Genomic DNA, 19648 nt, shown 5'->3' on the forward strand with positions numbered 1-19648 from the left:
CATAGATTTATAGTGTAAATTAACAGTGATATTTACATAAAATTTCATGCATGTACACTACATGTAGATCCGGTCTAGATAAGAATTGTCTATAAAGTTAAAACAAACTTGACTAAGTTATGAAACTCTACACATTTACGGTATAGATTTATATAGACTCCATCTAGATCAGAATTGTCCGATAACAGTAAGATTATAAAATCTCATACATTTACACTATAAATCCATTTTGGATTTAGACCCGATATAAGTAAGAATATATTGCTTATAAAATTAGAAAAAACTTGTATAAACCAAATTTATTTATAAAATAGCAGTGAAACCTATATGAAATATTATATATTTATACTATAAATTTATATAGATTCAGTTTAAATAATAATAGCCAGTAAACTTTAAAAAAAAGCTTATTCATATCAAATCTACATGAACTCAAAGTTTAAATTTTTTTATTGTAAATTCTAATATTTTGATTGTAGGCTTAGCTTTTTTGGCCTTCATAATCTGATTGAAAAAAAATTAAAATTTCAAGAACACTAAGTAAAATCAAGCTATTTTTTTTATCAAGAAGTCAAACTAATTTGCTAAATAATTAAATTAAAAGCAAATCAAATGACTTTATTTATATAATTAATTAATTAATCATATGATTTTTTTTTTTTTTTACATTTTGATTACTTCAATTATAACAGTTAACCAACTGGATATTTTGGTTTAAGGTAGATTCGTTTCTTTTTCCTTTTTTTAATTTTGATTCTTTTCAATTTATCTATTATTTTACCATTTTTTTTATTCGCCATACAAACTATTTTAATAGCAATTAATTATTTTAATAGCAATTAATTATTTTAATAACGGTTAATAATTATTTATTTATACAGTTTTTAATATATAATATTCATAAAAAAAATTATTGATTAACCGCCAATGGAAAATTATTAAAAATTATAAGTAAATAATGAAAATATGATAATAAATAATAATGTATATATTAAGCATGGACTTTAATTTTATTAAAAAAATAAAATAATATAAATATTAAAAAGTTTATAATTAATTATTATAATTTTTTTTTTGAAATGAAGATTGAGATTAAAAATTGAGAGTTAGAAAGTAAAATTTGGGACAATTATTTTCAAATATTAAACGTTAAAAATGACAGATTTTTAATAATTATTTATTTAACTTTCAAATATTAATATAAATAAATTCTCCCCAAACACTTAATTCAAATGTTATAGTATTTTAATTATTACTGAACACAGTCTAATCATCAAAAAAATTTTGACCATTTAAAATTTTAATTTGATTTAATTTAATTTCGTTAATTAAATGATCACTTTAATAGATTGTTAAATGTAAAGCTTTCTGAGATGGAAAAGAAAATTACTCGAAGCGATTCCATCACGCACACATATTTAATCAAATTTTAAGAAGAAATTAAATAATCAGCAGTCATCAACACAGTATGATAAAATTGACTTGAAGTTCATCCAATATTTTTTAAAAAAATATATATTTCTTTACATGAATATTTAAATGGACTAATTACTATACTTGTCCACATTCAAAATTCAATGCCCAAAAATCTAAAAAAATAAAATATTAAAAATCACGTTTCTGTTTTTCCACCACAGAAATGATGAGAAATCCAGCCAGCTTCATTACAGCTCTCTTGACACTTCTGTCATTTCCGTCATCAGCGAATTGGAATGTCCCAGAAATTTCAATTTGAAGTTTCCGCGTAATTTTAATTTCTATTCCTTTCCCGTTCACATTCCAATTCCCATCACTACCGTTGATTTCCTCGTGGGTCCATCATAGAGAGCACATCTCAGCCGTTAGATTCCCCCCAATTTGGTGTGTTCGGTTCGTCAGCTAATCCCCACATGGACTTTCCGTGTGTCGCGTCAGTAATCACGGGCCTCGCGCCATCATCCAGCACATAAATCAAAAGAACCACGCGGTAATCCAGTCTCCAATCGCCTAATCCTCGCCGCACCGTAACAGAGGTGTTTCAATTAGAAATTTTAACACATGGTTTGTTCTCGTTGGCTCAAATATTTTCTAACGTGGAGCCCTCCACCTTTTCTATTGGACCCCACACACTATACAACCGACACGGCACCACTAATTTATTGATTTTTCTTTCCATTTATATATTTTTTTTCTTATGTTATTTTATTATTACTATTATTATTTTAATTTTCCCTCCTTTGAGTTGCCACATTTAACAAGTCAAGACCTATATATAATCCCCCCTTCAGTTCAGCAGTCCCATTGCATTCAAGTGTCTCTTCTTCTATTTCTCTCTCCATTTCTAGTGATCACTTGTGGAAGCTTTTCATGTTCATGATGAGTGGGATAAAAAGTTGGCAGCTGCTTGTATTTGGGTTGCTTTGTTCTTGCAATTTCATTAGTGTTCTTACCGAGGATCCTTACCGATTCTTCGACTGGAATATTACGTATGGCGACATTTATCCACTCGGCATAAAACAACAGGTACGTGAATTGCATTGGACATTAAATTCATTGATATTGAAATCATTTTGAAAACTATAAAGTATCATGTTTAAACATGTTAGAATTGATAATATGAAAAGAATGATTGTTTAAATTTATCTTTGCAGGGAATTCTTATTAATGGACAATTTCCAGGGCCGGATATATACTCAGTCACCAATAACAATCTCATTATTAATGTGCATAATAGCTTGCCAGAGCCTTTTCTTATTTCATGGTAAGAATTCTGTTTTTTATTTTCATAGGCTTTGTGAATACATTTACGGGTTAAATTCGTGAGTTTATTTATGAACTTAAAAACGAGCCGAATTTATAAATTTAAATGAATTAAATATTATTAAATTTAAATTCGGCTCGTTTATTAAACGAGTCTGAAAGGTGAGTTTAAACTGGGCTTGTTTAGAAAACGAATCGAGTCCGATTGAAATTTTATCGAACCGAATTTTTAATAGCTCACGAATAATTTAGTTTGTTTACGCTCTAAATAGAAGGTTTAGAAAAATATTTTTTAAGAAAATAATTTATTATATATATATATATATAATTTAGTGCTGTTGATAAGATTTTTTAATTATAAAAATATTTTATAGCAGTCAATTTTATTAAACTCTCAAATGCCGTAAAATGCGGATTTGATGTCTTCTGATTTTATGAAATTGAACCCATTTCAAGCAGTTTCATAATTAGTGTGATGTATGACGATGAAATTTACACGGTTTGCCAACTAAAAGAGGAAGAAATTTCTTAGGAATTACGTTACCTAATTGGGCAAAATTATCCAACTCAAATCCGCGTACCTGCAAATATGGCAATGTATTGTTAGTTATATATTGCCATTTGGAATTATCAAGTGAATAATTGTTTTCTTTATTTGATAATTATGACGTAATTATTTTTTTTATTTGGCTAATTACTGTTGAAAATGATAATGAATTAAAAGAAAAAGAAAGATTTGACAACTTTTAATTAAGCAGAGGTTATGATGGTGGATTTGAATCTAAGCGGATGATGTCCCGACATTCTGGTTCTAGTGTTTTAGATATGTGAATGTGAATGTGACGTTCACTCCAATTTTTTGCCTTTATGCTTTTAGTTGTTTGTCTGGTAGCGAGTTTTTATCAAACAACTGTAAAGTCCTTTGCTTCTTGTCACGAGTCAAGTTTTCCCTTCTTTCTTTTCCATTTTTTAACCATTAAAATAATTTAAAAAAATTATTTTTTTTTCATTCTATTTATGATATAATGTGACTTTAATTTACAAATTTAGGTAAAATTTACATTGTATTGGTAGGTGAATTGTTGATAATTGTGGAAAAATATGGCAGGAATGGGGTTCAGCAGAGGAGAAATTCATATCAAGATGGGGTATATGGAACAACTTGTCCAATTCCTCCAGGCAAGAACTTCACTTACACATTACAAGTCAAAGATCAAATTGGCAGCTTTTACTACTTCCCATCTCTTGCATTCCACAAGGCAGCTGGTGGCTTCGGCGGCATCAGGATCCTTAGCAGGCCTTTGATTCCTGTCCCCTTCCCTGAACCTGCCGACGATTTCACCGTTCTTATCGGAGATTGGTATCTCACCAACCACACGGTAATTAAAAATCTCCCAAAACCCATTTAGTCTAAATAAATAAATTATTTTTTAAAACATTGATCTAGAAATACAGCTAAATTTGAGATGCCATGTGTCAGAAATTGAAGGCCGTTTTAGATCGGGGGCACAGGCTTCCTTTCCCAAATGCCATTCTGATCAACGGGCGTGGACCTAATGCTACAACTTTCACTTTCGAACAAGGTAATTTCTATTAGCATCTGCTGATTCAGAAGCCGTTACAGATTTCCAGGAAATTTTATAATCTAGTGGTTTTCTTTTTCCAGGGAAAACTTACAGGCTCAGGATATCCAATGTGGGCCTTCAAAATTCACTCAATTTTCGGATTCAAGGCCACAAGATGAAGCTTGTTGAAGTTGAAGGGACCCACACAATTCAGACAACCTATTCATCCCTGGATGTCCACGTTGGCCAATCATATTCAGTGTTAGTCACAGCTGATCAGCCAGCTCAGGACTATTACATTGCTGTGTCAACTCGTTTCACCACCAAGGTTCTTACCTCCACTGCTATTCTTCACTATAGCAACTCCGGCAAGACAGTCTCCGGTCCAGTTCCCGGCGGACCCACCACCCAGATCGATTGGTCACTTGAACAAGCTCGCTCTATTAGGACAAACCTGACAGCAAGCGGACCAAGACCAAATCCTCAGGGATCATACCACTATGGACTGATAAACATTAGCAGAACAATCAAGCTTGAAAGCTCAGCAGCTCAGGTTAATCGCAAGCAGAGATATGCAGTTAACAGCGTATCGTTTGTCCCTGCTGATACTCCCCTGAAGCTCGCCGACTACTTTAAGATTGGCGGCGTTTTTAAGGTTGGAAGCATATCAGATTATCCAACTCGCAAGCAGATGTATCTTGACACTTCAGTCATGGGCGCTGATTTCAGGGCCTTCGTTGAGATTGTGTTTCAGAATCATGAGAATATTATCCAGAGCTGGCACCTCGATGGATACTCCTTCTGGGTAGTCGGGTAAGAGTTATCCCGCCCGAAAAAACTTATATTCATTACTAACTTGATATATAAATTAGGAGACCAAGTTTAAGCAAGAATTTCTCACATTTAATCGGAAGCTTACTAATTTTAACCTATGCTTGCAGAATGGATGGAGGAGTTTGGACGCCGGCGAGCCGTGATCAATACAATCTTAGAGATGCAGTATCACGTTGCACTACACAGGTGAGAATTAGAGTCTATTTGGCATTAATTAAATCTTATTTGACTTCTTCGTCTCTATCACCATGGTGAAGTAGAAGAATTGATGATGAGAATAAATGGTTGGTGATGTTGCAGGTGTATCCCAAGTCATGGACTGCCATTTATGTAGCACTTGATAATGTGGGAATGTGGAATGTGAGGAGTGAATTTTGGGCAAGGCAATACCTAGGACAGCAATTTTATCTGAGGGTTTACTCACCAGTGGAATCAACAAGAGATGAATATCCAATTCCCAAAAATGCCCTTCTCTGTGGGAGAGCCATTGGCAAAACTACACGACCTCTTTAAACAAAGTTTCTGCTGAATTATACAAATCTTTGCTCTTTTCTATGACCCTCAACTCAGGGTCTTATTCTTTTTTCATTTATATTTGTATTTAATAAGTTTATTTTAGTTTATAGCTATGAAATTTCTTTATTCACAAATGAGTCTCGACACAATTTATGACTGTACACGAATTTGACACATTTAGATAATAGTTTAGCAACAAAACTCTAAAACCATTCAAAATATTGAAAAAAATCCTGCATTTGAGTTGGGATGGGCAAAAGTAAGAGCATATTATCGATAACATTTGCACAAAGAGATAGCATGAAACTCATAGAAAAATAGTAGTAATAATCACTAATGAAACTATTGTCGATTAAAGTTCACGTAAAGAGATGGCACAAAATTTACAAGGGAAAATTACTATATGATCCCTAAATTTTATTGAAATTAATTAATCAATCTTTATAATTTTACAACTAATTAAAATATCTCTTACATTTTCAAAATAAAACTATCACATCCTTCTGTTAAAGATTCTGATAGTCAATCAGTGAAATTATAGGTCAAAAGAGAGAGGGCATTAAGAGATTACAAAATTACCCTTAGAACAATTAAAAAATAACAAATTGACCTACAGATTAGAAATCTCTTTACCTTAAACTAGTGAATTTCGATAGAAATTCAAAGAAAGAGAGAGGGATCGGGCATGTCTTCATCGTTGGCAAACGATCCACGCCAGCTAACAGCAGTGAAGCCTTACACGCTGCCAAGGATTTTGTTCAAAATCTTCAGATCGATTATGCTGGTTGTATAACCGAAAGCCAATCTGTTCTGCATGCTATCTCTCTTCTATTATGCTGGATTTAGAAGTCAGTTTGCTATTTGCTACAAAGACAATTTAGGAGGTGTGTTTATTTATACAAGGATAGTATTAATTGTAGTTGAAACTCTTGCAATTGAGATTTTATGTTTCTGCTTAGCAGACCATGGAAATGCATTTCCATTTTTTCCAACGCCATATACCTGGGTAATTTATTCATGAGACAAACTTGTTACTTTTTTAACCAAATGATGAAACAATTAGTAAATTTTAGTTTTTATTTTAAAACTAACTCTTGATGTTAATTAGGAAAATAATATGCAGAGTTGACATATATATGAGATGACAAAATTTGACAGAGAGTGCAGATTTGTGATGATGATACCCAACTTTTGATTTTTCTTTGTATTCTTTTTATTAGAGCTGGTGAAGGAAGTGAAGTTTAGATTTGAATACTTATTTGATATCTAAAGCAGTTATTGCCTAGTAGATATTTGATAAAATGCTTGAGATCAACGAGTGTACTTTTGACTAACTGAATTCTTAACAGAAAGACTAAATGGTTATATTTTAAAATAATAAGAGATATTTTAATCAAATTTAAGAATTATAAAATCTAATCAGTTAATTTCACTAAAATACAGGGACTTTATAATAATTTTCTCAATTTACAAACTATGAGTAGTAGTAGTTACTGACGAGAGTTGTTGGTGATGAGTTCTGGCTTCATGTAAGTCATCAGTAACATGAGTTAAAAAATAATAATTTGAGAAGTTATAAGAAATATGTAGATGTAACATGTAATTGATAAATATTGACTGTCGCATAACCATTAGTATCGTAGTTTAATTATAAGTTAAAATTTAAAAAGAAAAAGATAGTATGTTGGTACTTATAGACTACAGTCTAATTATTGGTGTAATGATCTGAAAATTGGACCGTTATTGATGCTAGGATTCATATTAATTTAAGGTCGTCAGAGCCCGTAGTAAGTCTATTATACATCATGTTACACGTGATATAATCTCGTACATGATCACACAAGCATATATAAAACATTTTCATTTCATTAACCAAAACTCGACCTGTGCATGCATCATGACTGAAAAATAAAAAACACATACTAGAGCCATCTTCAAATGCTCTAATATGATCAACATTATATGCCTCAAGTTTAGTTCTAACATAGATTATACTTTAATACTTTTACATAAAAGATCATAAATAAGAGATTATAAAAGGAAATTCGGGCAAAGTACAATTTTAGTCCACAAATTATTACATGTCCATAGCTATACTATTACATAAGAACTAAACCAAACAACTTTGCTAATCTCCTAAGCTAACTCTGGCCTTACAAATATAGAGTTAGGAAAAAATGATAAGCTACAAGAGTCTAGTTAACAAAAACATAAATAAAACAGTTTAATAACATATATGATCGTATGAATACGTCACAATACAAATAATTGACATCAAGATGGAGTTGTCACTAGTCACCTTCCATAATTTTAATAGTGTCTGGCCTACAACGGGTACTGTTCGGAACTTCATCTTAAACATAACATAACATATCCATAGTGTTAGGGGCGTAAAATGGGCAACTCTGATCTTTTCTTTACATAGTGCTAAGGGGATAGAATGGGCAAGCTCTGGCCTTTCCATATCTACCATAACATATTATAACATACTCGAGGACTAGTGGGTCATTCAACATTCATTCTCAACAACAATAAATTATGCAATACATTATATTCATGAATTCTAACACAATGCAACCTAATCATATATACATGACATTCATGATGCATGAGCATGCTTAAAACGTTTGATTTCTTTAAAATAATAGTTCAATTTAGTTCTGTTCACCTCTGCCTGACACAGGCCTAACTCTGAAGTAATTATCTCACTATAAGTCTCTACGGGTCCGATCCTATACATATGGACTTAAATGAGGGATTAAACCTAACTTTTAAAACTCTAAAACTACTCAAGAGACCCCTAAAACATATTTTAAAAAATGTAGAAAAAAGCTGAACAAAGCTAGACATGAGACTTTTAGCGACAGGTTCGACAGCCTAAAGTCCCCTTATAGATCCGAAGGTCAAATCTTCGGAAGCAGGTTAGACAGCCTTCATAGACAAGTTCGGCAGCCGAATTTGACTTCGGCCCCTCAACCCTCTTCTAAAATTTATTTTAATATATTTTTAAATGTATTTGATATTTCATTATTATTATTAATATGTGATGTAGTTGAAATAAAATTGTGCTGCAATTAGTCATTCTGCAAACAAAAAAAATGTGAGATAGTTAGCATTTATAGTAGTCATTCCAATATTAAAATCAATAAACTAAAGAAAAAAAGTAAATATAACGAATTATTTAAAACTTAAGAGTAATTATATAAGAATACTTATTTTAGTATCTTTAATCATTAAATTTTATACTATAAAAAAATAGAATTAATCATCATATTTTTTAAAAATCCGATTGTTACCGACTAATTGATAAGAGTTTTGATATTTTTTTTTTTTTGAAAGTGTAATAAAAATCGGTTCGATTATATCTGCTAATGGTAATTTGATATGAAAATTCAATCTGTTTAGGAGAAGCTGAATTTAATAAAAAAAAAATCAAATATTACCATGAGTGAAACCGTATATCGATTTATTAAATTTTTATCATATAATACTATTTTATATTGACAATTCATGACTTATTTTTTCAAAAATTATTATGTTACATCGCTATTAAATCATTTAAGTTTATATATTTAATATATACATATATATTTAATATTTTTTATTAAAAAAATTATATTAAAAATATATTTCTATAAATTTTTAAATTTTGTCACTAACAATATCTAAACAATGTACAAATATATCATAAAAATATATTTATATTTAATTAACTATTTACATCTCATTCTAATAATGTATAACCCAAGTAATTTTAAATATAAATTTAGATCAAATTTAATTATATATTATTTAAATACAATTTAATAGGATAAGATACTAGAATATCCCATCAATTGCCATCCAAGGCTTCACTGGACGTAACACGCTAGCTGGCTGCGTGTGGTGGGGTCATCCATAATTCCAAGCCGAGGGAGTACGTAGCAGCCGACCTATGGTCACAGACGATGGCTTGTCACGTGCATCTACCTGTCTATCATCATATGCTAATGCTACTGTGATGACTGATGAGGATGAGGAACCGGTGGTCCTCATTCCTCTCAGTTGGTACGGTAGTCCAACCTTTTCATTTTATATATTTAACTAATTAATTATATTACATGATATTTATTATTATTTTAATTTTTTTTAATTCAGTAACCCTATGCAAATATTTCAAATTTATAAATAAATTTAGATTGAATTATAAAATTTTTAATTTTTAATTCCACATCAACTTTGTTAACCCTAGTTAAGGGGTAACTTAAATACTATTCACGTATTAAAATCTCAGAATTACTAAAGTTCAATTCCTAAAATTATAGAACCTTCTAAAAGATACCCAAATTTGCAAACTTGATATTTAAGTCTGATAGTCACTGTAAAAACACAATTTAACTCTACCAGGTGCAATGTTATAAGAACCATAAATCTCTACAAGACACGACAAACGAAGAGTTATTATCCATTACCCATATTGTGCAATAACCAATCATAGAATGACACACAATCCACGACTCATGAACTTTGATGAATAAATAATAATTAATAAAAATAATAATTAATAAAAAATTATATTAAAAATAAAATAAAAAAATAATAATTAATTTATAGCTATTATAACATAAAAAAGTGATAATAATGTTGAAATTATTAAAAAAAGAAAAAATAATAAAAATTATGAGATATTTGGAATCAGCTTAGATGAGATCAAAGCAAGTCATATAGTGACACGTATTTGGCTAAGCGTTTTTGGGCCAAACAAAACATGTTCCAACCGCCGTTCTCTGACCGTACATCAACTTTCATATATGAAAAAGGAAATGCTTATAAACGATGCGGGAATTCTGATCGTTTCGGACTCCCTTGTCAAGTGAATCAAGGTGAAAGTCAATCCTATTGGGCAATTTTTAAGACACTCTACATCATCTACCGCACAGGATCCTACCAACGTATAATGGAACTCTTCACGGAAAAAGATAACAAATCGCATAATTATTAAAGCTCTTTAATTAATCCCAACACGACGCTTCTAAAAGCGAGCACACATCTCATAAACTGAGCTCCACCGCTTTGTATCCTTATCTCCCGCGAATACCTCAATTTAACGGCGTTTGCTTTTCATCTCTAACGCGCGCAATTCCCAGGCAATTTCGTACCAGTATTCCATCCGCACAATTTACTCTCTTATATAAATTCCTGGGGATAAGTTCGGCAACCTGAGGATTTGTGTTTTTTATTTTTCTTTAAATTAATTTTTTTAATTTTTATTATTTATATTTTAAAAATAATTTTCTAAAAATTATTCATATAAAAGTAAGTTTATAAATTTTCATATAAAAATAGGAATAAAAATATTTTTTAAGTATAATATTTAATAAAAAATAAAAATAATTTTATAAATAATTATACATGAAAATAAAAAGTAAATTATTATATAATATAAGAAAATTTATTAGTTAATCTATAAATTTTAAAAAATATATTAAAATATTTTTAAAATTTTAAAATTTTTACTAATTAATTTTTTTAACTTTTAACTGTTAAAGATTATAAAAAAAATAAAAATTACTTTTCAGACTTCATAATATAAAAAAATCACTACATTATCTATTAATTTTAAATAATATATTAAATTATTAAAAAATTTATTAGTTAATCATTTTATCCATTTTAATGGTTAAGCGTTGTAAATAATTTTAAAATTCTCTCACTCAAATGATTAATTAGTAGAAATTTTTGTAAAATTAAAATATCAATTAATAAAATATTTAATAATTAAAATTAATTAATATATTTTTAATATTTAAATAATATTTTAATATATTTTTTAAAATTAAAATTGAATTAATGGATTTTTTCATATTATAAAAAATAAATAGTAAAATTTTATTAAAATAATTTCAAATGCCCCCAATGTGAAGAAATTAATTAGTAGGTATGTCTACAAGACTCATATAATGACCAATGAGTTTTTTTCATACTACATGAATTAAATAGAAAAATATTTTAGTATTTGACAATTAAAATTAATAAAAAAATTAATTAGTATATTTTTAAATCTCAATAATATTCTAATTTATTTTAAAAACCAAAAACCAATTAATGAATATTTTTATACCATAGGAATTAAAAATTAAATATTAATTTTTTCGTATAATAATAAAATAAAATAATTTATAAATATGTATTAAAAATAAAAAAAATACAAATTTAATTAATCAAGATAAAATCTTGAAATTTTTAATAATAATCTAATAAAAGTTGTAAAAAAAATATCAATATTTTTAATTTTCAGTTTTTATTTTTAATTTTAAAAATATTTTTTAATAAATAAAAAAATAAAAATACAACACCAACAAATAAATATATTATATATTTTTTATCAAATAAAAAATAAAAACAGAAACCACAGCGATTTATCATTGTAATTTTTTTTCTTGAACATTAAAGTAGTGCGTATATATAAAAATAATTTAAATATATTATAGAAATTTAATTTAATTATTGAATGTCTCCAATAATTAATAAATATCCAAACAGTTAATTAAATATTTAATAAATCTTTAAAATAGTAAATTAGAGTTAATATGCAACTGAAAAAATATTTGTCAGTTATATTTTCTATCCGCTCTGCAATTAAATTATTTTTATTGGCCTGTAGTTTATCTGATTTATTTTTTATTCACATTATATTATTATTTCTAAGTATGTAAAGAGTTATTTCATTACTTTGAAAGTCATTTTACCGTATGAAGTTTATTTTCATTTTTGTTTAGTTTCATTGGATTATATTGATTTTATTATAAGTTATGATGAATGAAATTCTTTGATTTTTATTTTAAAAAATATATTTTATATAATTTTTTAGAATAAATTATTATAAAATTAACTAGTTTGTCTCTCCAAACCATTCAAATTATATATCTTTATATTTTATAAAATATAATTCTTTAATCATTCTATTAATAAAATTATTAGTTACTTTAAACTATTTATATTATTTAGTTTTCATAATTTTATTTATATATTATTTAGTTTATATAATTTTAAATATTTATACTATTTGATTTAAAATAAAATGAATTGATTATTTTAAAAAAATAAAAAAATTAATTTTATAAAATGTAAATATTCTTTAATGGAGAGATTTTAAAACAGAAATGGTTTATGAATCTTCTAAAAATTTAAGGAGTTGGAGTGATTTTATTTTTATTTTTATTTTTATTTTTATAGTATTATATTTTTATGTATGGATTTTATATTATTATCATGCTAAGAAATTAACGGAAAATATTTTATGTTACATTTTTCTTTATGTAATATTTTTATAAAAGGAAGTTAACAGAAAGTAGAGAGTAAAGGTATGGGTTGAAATAAATTGTATCGAATTAAATTTTAAAAGAATTTAAGTTTAATTTGTTAAAAATTTTTTAAATCAAATGTAAGTCTTACTCATTCTAAATTCAAGTCGAGTATTAAAAAATTGAAATTTGACTCATTTAGTAAATTAATTTAGACGAGTTAAATTTTTATTGAATTTAATTTTAAATAATTAATAAATTATTTAATTTATTTATATATATAATAAATTTTAGTTTAAAATTAATAAATTTAAAATTAAATAATTTTAATTAAATAAATATATTTATAAATTAACTAATAAATTTATAAAAATAAACTCTTAAATCTTAACTATCTAAGTATATATAAATTTTAAAAGCGTAATTAAATTTTATAGAGTAAAATTTTAAAAAATTTAAATTTAAGTTATAAAAATATATATACAATTTAAATTTATTCACCTTTAACCATAAATTTAGAAACGAATCTGAAATTTATGAAACTTAATAAATCAAATATTATAAAATTTAAATTTAATTTATTTATTAAATTAAATTTATTTATTAAATTAAATTAAAATTAAATTCAAACTGATTTATTTAAAAATTAAATTAAATTTGATCGATTTTTATTGAATCGAATATCCGGTAAGCTATCAACGGTTGGTTCGTTCAGACTATTAGGAAGGGACTGCAAATTCCCTCCGTAACAGTCCAAATGAAATTACAGTAACGTAACCATCCCAAATCCACCGTGTCAATGAGGGAAAAGCCTACGAGGCAAGGCAGAATGGGCCCACAAAAAAAAGGACCGTGTCGGGTGCTTAAAACACCTCATGTTACGGAAAGACGACAAATCATCCGGAAACGGCCGTTATCTCTCTCTCTCCATCCTCACCATGTGTTCACTGTTCAGTACAATGTAGAGAGAGAAAAAGAAGGTAGCTAACAGAAAGAGACCACAAAAATAACCATTGAGAGAGAGAGAGAGAGGATGAAAGAGTACAGTGTGAGTAAACCTCAATGTGAGCATGCTTTTTATTTGTCTGCTATAATCACCACTTTTTTTCTTTAACAATCATCACCACCACCTCCGTTAGCACCACCGACACCACCGGTCGCCGCCACATTGTCTGGTTTGTTGATGTGATGAGATGTGTTTAATCTCATTGTTGCTGATGCGTTCCTGAGACATTTTATTTTCTTTTTGAGTTTTTGTTTTGGAGTGTTGGATCTTTGTTCAGAGTATGGGGAGTATATCTTCTGATGAAGGCTCTGATCAGCAGAGCGAGAGATGTGGTAGTTATAGTTTGAGTGCTGACGTTAGCGAATCAGAGAGTTGTAGTAGTTTCTCGTGTCGGCGGTTTGATGGTGAAGGTGCTTCTTGCTCTTTGACTTCGTCTCCTCGTCCTGCGGTAGCCTCCAGTTTCTGTTTTCAGTCTCCGGTGTTGCTGCCGGTGGTTGGAGGAAAGGACATGATGATTTGGGACGTCAAGCCTGAGAAACGGGAGATGGATTTGTCTGGTACATGATTCAGATTCTGATTCTTACTATTATATTTTTCTCTTTTTTTTTATTAAAAAAAAATTTTGGTCATGTTATTTCACTTTGATGTTATTTTTGTGAATCCGATGGATAGGAGTGAGATTTTAGGTCAAATTTTGGAAGCTGTTTGATTTGCTTCCGTTTTTTCCGGCAGTCAATTTTATGGAGATCACTTGTTTGGTTGCTGAGAAAAGCGACGAAATCATGAAAATTGAGTTCTTAGGATTTTGTTTCTTCTGAGTTTGGAGGAAATAGGAGAACTTAACCTTTAATTTGTCAAATTTTTAGGCTTCTTTTTTATTTCCATTTAGTGTTTTTCTCCTCAAGGTTTCTTTACAACCAATAGGCCATTATAACTCCAAATTATAGATAACTTTTTGTCATTTAGGGATTATCCGTTTTAATCATTTCTCTGTTTAATACTTTCTTTTTATGTACACATTTTTGTAGAAGTTGAAATGATGAAGGAGAGATTTGCTAAGCTTCTGTTGGGAGAGGACATGTCTGGAGGTGGAAAAGGAGTCTGCAGTGCACTTGCCATTTCAAATGCCATCACAAATCTTTCTGGTTCGTATAAAGTTTTACACTCTTCTTATGTATGCAGTCCTATTTGATTTTATATGTTAACTAGTACAATGTGAGTATAGCTCTAAACTCGACTTTTGTTGGATATGGCAGCAACTGTGTTTGGTGAGCTGTGGAGGTTAGAGCCATTGGCTCTACTAAAGAAATCAATGTGGCGCAGAGAAATTGAATGGCTCTTATGTGTGAGTGATTCAATAGTTGAACTTGTTCCTTCAATACAACAATTTCCTGGTGGAGGCACCTATGAGGTCATGGCAACTCGACCACGATCAGATTTATACGTGAATCTCCCTGCACTGAAGAAGCTTGATGCTATGTTGATTAGCATGCTTGATGGGTTTTGTGAAACAGAATTCTGGTATGTTGATCGGGGAATAATTGTGGCTGATGGTGGTGATTGCGGTGCTTATCCATCAAGTAATTCTAGTGGGCGACCTTCAATTAGGCAGGAGGAGAAATGGTGGTTGCCTTGTCCAAAAGTACCATCAAATGGGTTGTCTAAGGATGCCAGGAAAAGGTTGCAGCAGTGCAGGGATTGCACAAACCAGATCTTAAAGGCAGCCATGGCAATCAATAGTACTGTGCTTGCTGAGATGGAGATACCTAGTGTATACTTAGAGAGCTTACCTAAGGTATGGTTTGTGCATCTCTTTAATTTCTGCTGTCTTGCTTTTTAATTAATAGCTTTATGTAGATTAATAATTTTCTTTAGTTTATGACCATTAAAAAGAATATCCTTTATGTGAGATTTTGTAAGATTTATGTTGCTGGTCACCTGGCATTTATTTGATTCTCAAAGAACTTGAGAGCATTTATTGATTCTCAAAGAACTTGAGAGCATTTATTGATTCTCAAAGAACGTGAGATTCCATCATACTATATCCTGATTTCTCATGTCAGCTAGCCATTGGGGTGGTGCCAAACTTGAAATTTGCAATGCTATAAAAATGATTCAAGATATCACCTATTTTTGTTTCCAAACTACAATAATGTTCTTTCCTTTCAGTGATATAGTTTGGAGAGCCTTCAAAAGGATTAGTTTTATAAATAATGCAGTTCTAGTGTACGCAAAAGATATGACTATAAGGAACCACACGGTTAAATGATGATAGATAATTAGATATCACTGAAGGAACCACTAGGGAGCACATTAATTATTTCTCATAAAAAGAAACACATAGTGAACTGGTGATAGATGCCAGAACGTATACAACACTCTGGTTTTTCTTATTCTTTTTGTTTTTTAATAATCTTATTTGAAATGTTCTTGCTGCATCACAAACCTTTGAGGCATGCCAGTATAGATAATAAGATTATATATGTCAAAAAGTATGTTGAAAGCATACTCATCATTTGATGGATGACAAAATTTTATTGCAAATCATACAGCATCTTGTAAAATTTAGAAGTGATCAATGAATTCTAATATGTAGCTTAGTATCTTGCTTCTTTTTTGGAATAAGAGGCCTTTGACTACTTTTGCTAACTGTTAACAAAATATTTCTCCTTTCCCTAGAGTAATGCACAATTAATTTGTCAGTCATCAGTTTAATGGATAACCATTCCTGTATAGCTAAATATATTTCAAAACAATAGTAGCACAAAGTTGTTAATGTGAGCTCTTCTCATCACTTCAAATCCCATTTTATATATTTTTCTATTGCTTGACAGTATCAGTTTTATCCTCTAATCAGCTAATAGTTACTTCTGTAGGCTCTTTGCGCTCATCAATTTTATTTCCTAGAAATCCTGTTGCCTTTAAGACTAAAACGGAGATAGACCTGGAAAACAATGGATTGCATTTTTGCAGGGTGGAACTAGAACTAGAACTTTAATAGTGACCATGAAACTTGTGTATTTAAAGATTTTATTTTCTTGTTGGCTTCTCATAATGGAATTTTTATTGAACAGATATAAATTTATTGCATAGAAGTTGGCATGCCCTTTTAATGTCTGTACCTTCTTTGGCAAAAATAGAAGAAATCTTGCAATTTCTCCCTTACTCATTCTTTTATTCTATATTTGTTTCCTCCCAATTCAAGTTCTAAATTTTCTTTTTCTTTGTTAATTTTTGTTCACAATCAGAGTGGAAAAGCTTGCCTCGGAGATATCATCTACCGCTACATAACTGCTGAGCAGTTCAAGCCGGAATGTCTTCTTGATTGCCTAGACCTCTCAACTGAGCATCACACTCTGGAAATAGCTAACAGGATTGAGGCAGCAGTGCATGTCTGGAAGCAGAAAGACAATAAAAAGCTGACACGTCACTTGAAAGCTAGCCATTCATCATGGGGTGGCAAGGTCAAGGGCCTTGTTGCTGACACCAAAAAGAATCATTTTCTGGCCCAACGAGCTGAGACACTCTTACAAAGCCTAAGGATCCGTTTTCCTGGCCTTCCACAGACAGCATTGGATATGAACAAGATTCAATATAACAAGGTATGTGCTCCAATACTCTTAAGAATGTCACAAAAGTAATAACCACTAGCTAGTCTTGATTGCCATCATGGAAAGATCACTTATAATATATACAAGGGAAATAAGTCTTTGGGATATTCGCTGATTGCAATGCCTTTATAACAAATAGCTCAAGGGGTGATCCAACTATTGCAGTCATGTAATTTAAAGTACCAATACTAATAGAGCTTGTAAATAGAGTACAAGGCACTAGCATGATATTGATTACTTTATGTCCCCATCATTTGTTAACGTTTGTAGTTTGAGTTGCTTACTTTAGACCCTACGAGAACAGCTGTCCTGTTGAGCATTGATGTGGCCTAATGTGCAGTTGGCATCTTTAATATCTGATAAACTGAAAAATTAGAGAAGACGATAAGAGTTTGTGTCAATGCAGGATGTTGGACAGTCCATTCTTGAAAGCTACTCGAGAGTAATGGAGAGCTTGGCCTTCAACATTATGGCGAGGATAGATGATGTTCTTTATGTAGATGACGCCACCAAGTCTGCTGCAGCAGAATCAATGTCCCTATTCAATAGGAACGGTTTGGGTGGTATTCCAATCCAGAAGCGAATGTCTCCTAGCCCCTTCTCCATCCAACACAGCCCCTTTGCCTCTCCATTTGCAACCCCAACGTTTTGTTCTTCCACTCCAGTGGGTGGAAGCCCAGGAAGGGTACCATCCTCTTTTAGAAAGAACAATGCTAAGGAAGCATCTGATCAGAAATTGGAGAAACCATGCCCAGCTGAGTTTGAGAAGGTTTGGTCATACACCGGCAACCTAAGTGCAAGAAGAGTTTCTGGAGATGCCCCTGAACGAGATTGACTTTTCAAAGAAGTCACCATCTCAAACTAGGCCTAGTCTCATAGATTTGCCATGTACCTTATGGCTGTCGGGCCTTAGACTTGGTATCTAACGTTGTATATTCTTTAGCAATAGAAGATCAAATATCAAATTCTAAAGTTTTGATCATTCCTCTTTTTTGGTGAAGTTGTGATTGATGAAAGATTAGCTATGCTGTTCAACAAAATTATGCTCTTATATGAAGTTATATCCCCCGACTCTGGAGTCATCATCCTTGAAATTCAATTGTGCAATGTGCGGACAGCTATTTGCAGCAGCTAATCCAATAAGGAAAACAGCGCAATTGAGTATGATATAACATAAATAAAAGGGGTTTTTTACAAAATAAAGTTAAAAAAAATATATTTCTTAAATTCTGGTCTGCGAGAAAATATTTTCCGAATTAGGGTAAATCGGTCCTCTACTGCACTTATAAAATGCGGCAGAGAGTCATGAATTCAAAAATATTAATCCGGCAGAGAGTTATAAAATGCGGCAGGGAGTCTATTTGCAACAGTACTCCACTGTTGTATCTGATGATATCTATTTACCATCGCATTATACTACAACACAAGATCCGAACTCGGTGACTCCTGATATAAATATTAATCCTGCTGCTCCTGAAGGTGAAGGTACAAGTGGTGACCGCAGACCATATAGAACTCGACGTCCACATGAAAGAAGGGGACGTCCATGTGGCACAGGAGTACATTTGGGACATCATTAGCATTATTTTTCTATTTTATTATTTGTAATTATATTATTTTACTTTATTATATTACGTAATTTTAATTATTTATATATATTTTTTTAAATTTTTATGATTCATAAATATTTTATTTATTTATTTATAAATATAATTTTAATAAAAATAATAAATTCTATAAATAAATATAAAATATATGATATTATTTTTAAAATAAATATAATTACAATGTTATATATATATAATTTTAATTATTAAAATAAATTTATATATTATTATTATTATATTAAATGATTAATATTAATATAATTTTTATAATTATATATATTTGTTTATATATAAATAAATAAATAAAATTAATATAATATATATGAAACAAACCTTTAGATTACGGGACGTCTCTAAAGTGCGGTAATTTAAAAGTTAAAATTTTTTTATATATAAATAAATAAATTAATTAATATAATATATATATTAAACAAATCTTTGAATAAAAATATAGAAATTAATTCAAATCTTTGTAATCTTCTTAAAA

The 19648-nt window shown here is 29.8% G+C and overlaps 2 protein-coding genes across 2 annotated transcripts; both read left to right on the top strand.

Moving 5' to 3' along the window:
• The first annotated feature begins 2269 nt into the window (after positions 1 to 2269).
• On the top strand, positions 2270 to 5788 carry LOC110612846 (L-ascorbate oxidase homolog). Its single transcript, XM_021753667.2, has 7 exons — positions 2270 to 2502; positions 2631 to 2740; positions 3848 to 4118; positions 4220 to 4322; positions 4406 to 5117; positions 5246 to 5324; positions 5439 to 5788. Exons 1-7 carry the CDS (start codon positions 2347 to 2349, stop codon positions 5649 to 5651), a joined length of 1644 nt encoding a protein of 547 aa, XP_021609359.1. The 5' UTR covers positions 2270 to 2346; the 3' UTR covers positions 5652 to 5788.
• Positions 5789 to 13869: 8081 nt separating this feature from the next.
• On the top strand, positions 13870 to 18536 carry LOC110613728 (rop guanine nucleotide exchange factor 1). The gene is made up of 5 exons (XM_021754989.2): positions 13870 to 14500; positions 14972 to 15088; positions 15200 to 15738; positions 17192 to 17545; positions 17961 to 18536. Exons 1-5 carry the CDS (start codon positions 14224 to 14226, stop codon positions 18387 to 18389), a joined length of 1716 nt encoding a protein of 571 aa, XP_021610681.1. The 5' UTR covers positions 13870 to 14223; the 3' UTR covers positions 18390 to 18536.
• The last annotated feature ends 1112 nt before the right edge of the window (positions 18537 to 19648 follow it).

Source organism: Manihot esculenta, chromosome 4 (assembly GCF_001659605.2).
Source record: "Manihot esculenta cultivar AM560-2 chromosome 4, M.esculenta_v8, whole genome shotgun sequence".
Lineage (NCBI taxonomy): Eukaryota > Viridiplantae > Streptophyta > Magnoliopsida > Malpighiales > Euphorbiaceae > Manihot > Manihot esculenta.

Bases quoted from the DNA above. Each gene is read 5' to 3' on its own strand.
- LOC110612846 (XM_021753667.2), top strand. From the start codon at position 2,347: ATGTTCATGATGAGTGGGATAAAAAGTTGGCAGCTGCTTGTATTTGGG. The intron at 4,119-4,219 runs GTAATTAAAAAT...GCCATGTGTCAG, and splicing joins GGTATCTCACCAACCACACG to AAATTGAAGGCCGTTTTAGA. The intron at 4,323-4,405 runs GTAATTTCTATT...TTCTTTTTCCAG, and splicing joins AACTTTCACTTTCGAACAAG to GGAAAACTTACAGGCTCAGG.
- LOC110613728 (XM_021754989.2), top strand. From the start codon at position 14,224: ATGGGGAGTATATCTTCTGATGAAGGCTCTGATCAGCAGAGCGAGAGA. The intron at 15,089-15,199 runs GTTCGTATAAAG...TGGATATGGCAG, and splicing joins TGCCATCACAAATCTTTCTG to CAACTGTGTTTGGTGAGCTG. The intron at 17,546-17,960 runs GTATGTGCTCCA...GTGTCAATGCAG, and splicing joins ACAAGATTCAATATAACAAG to GATGTTGGACAGTCCATTCT.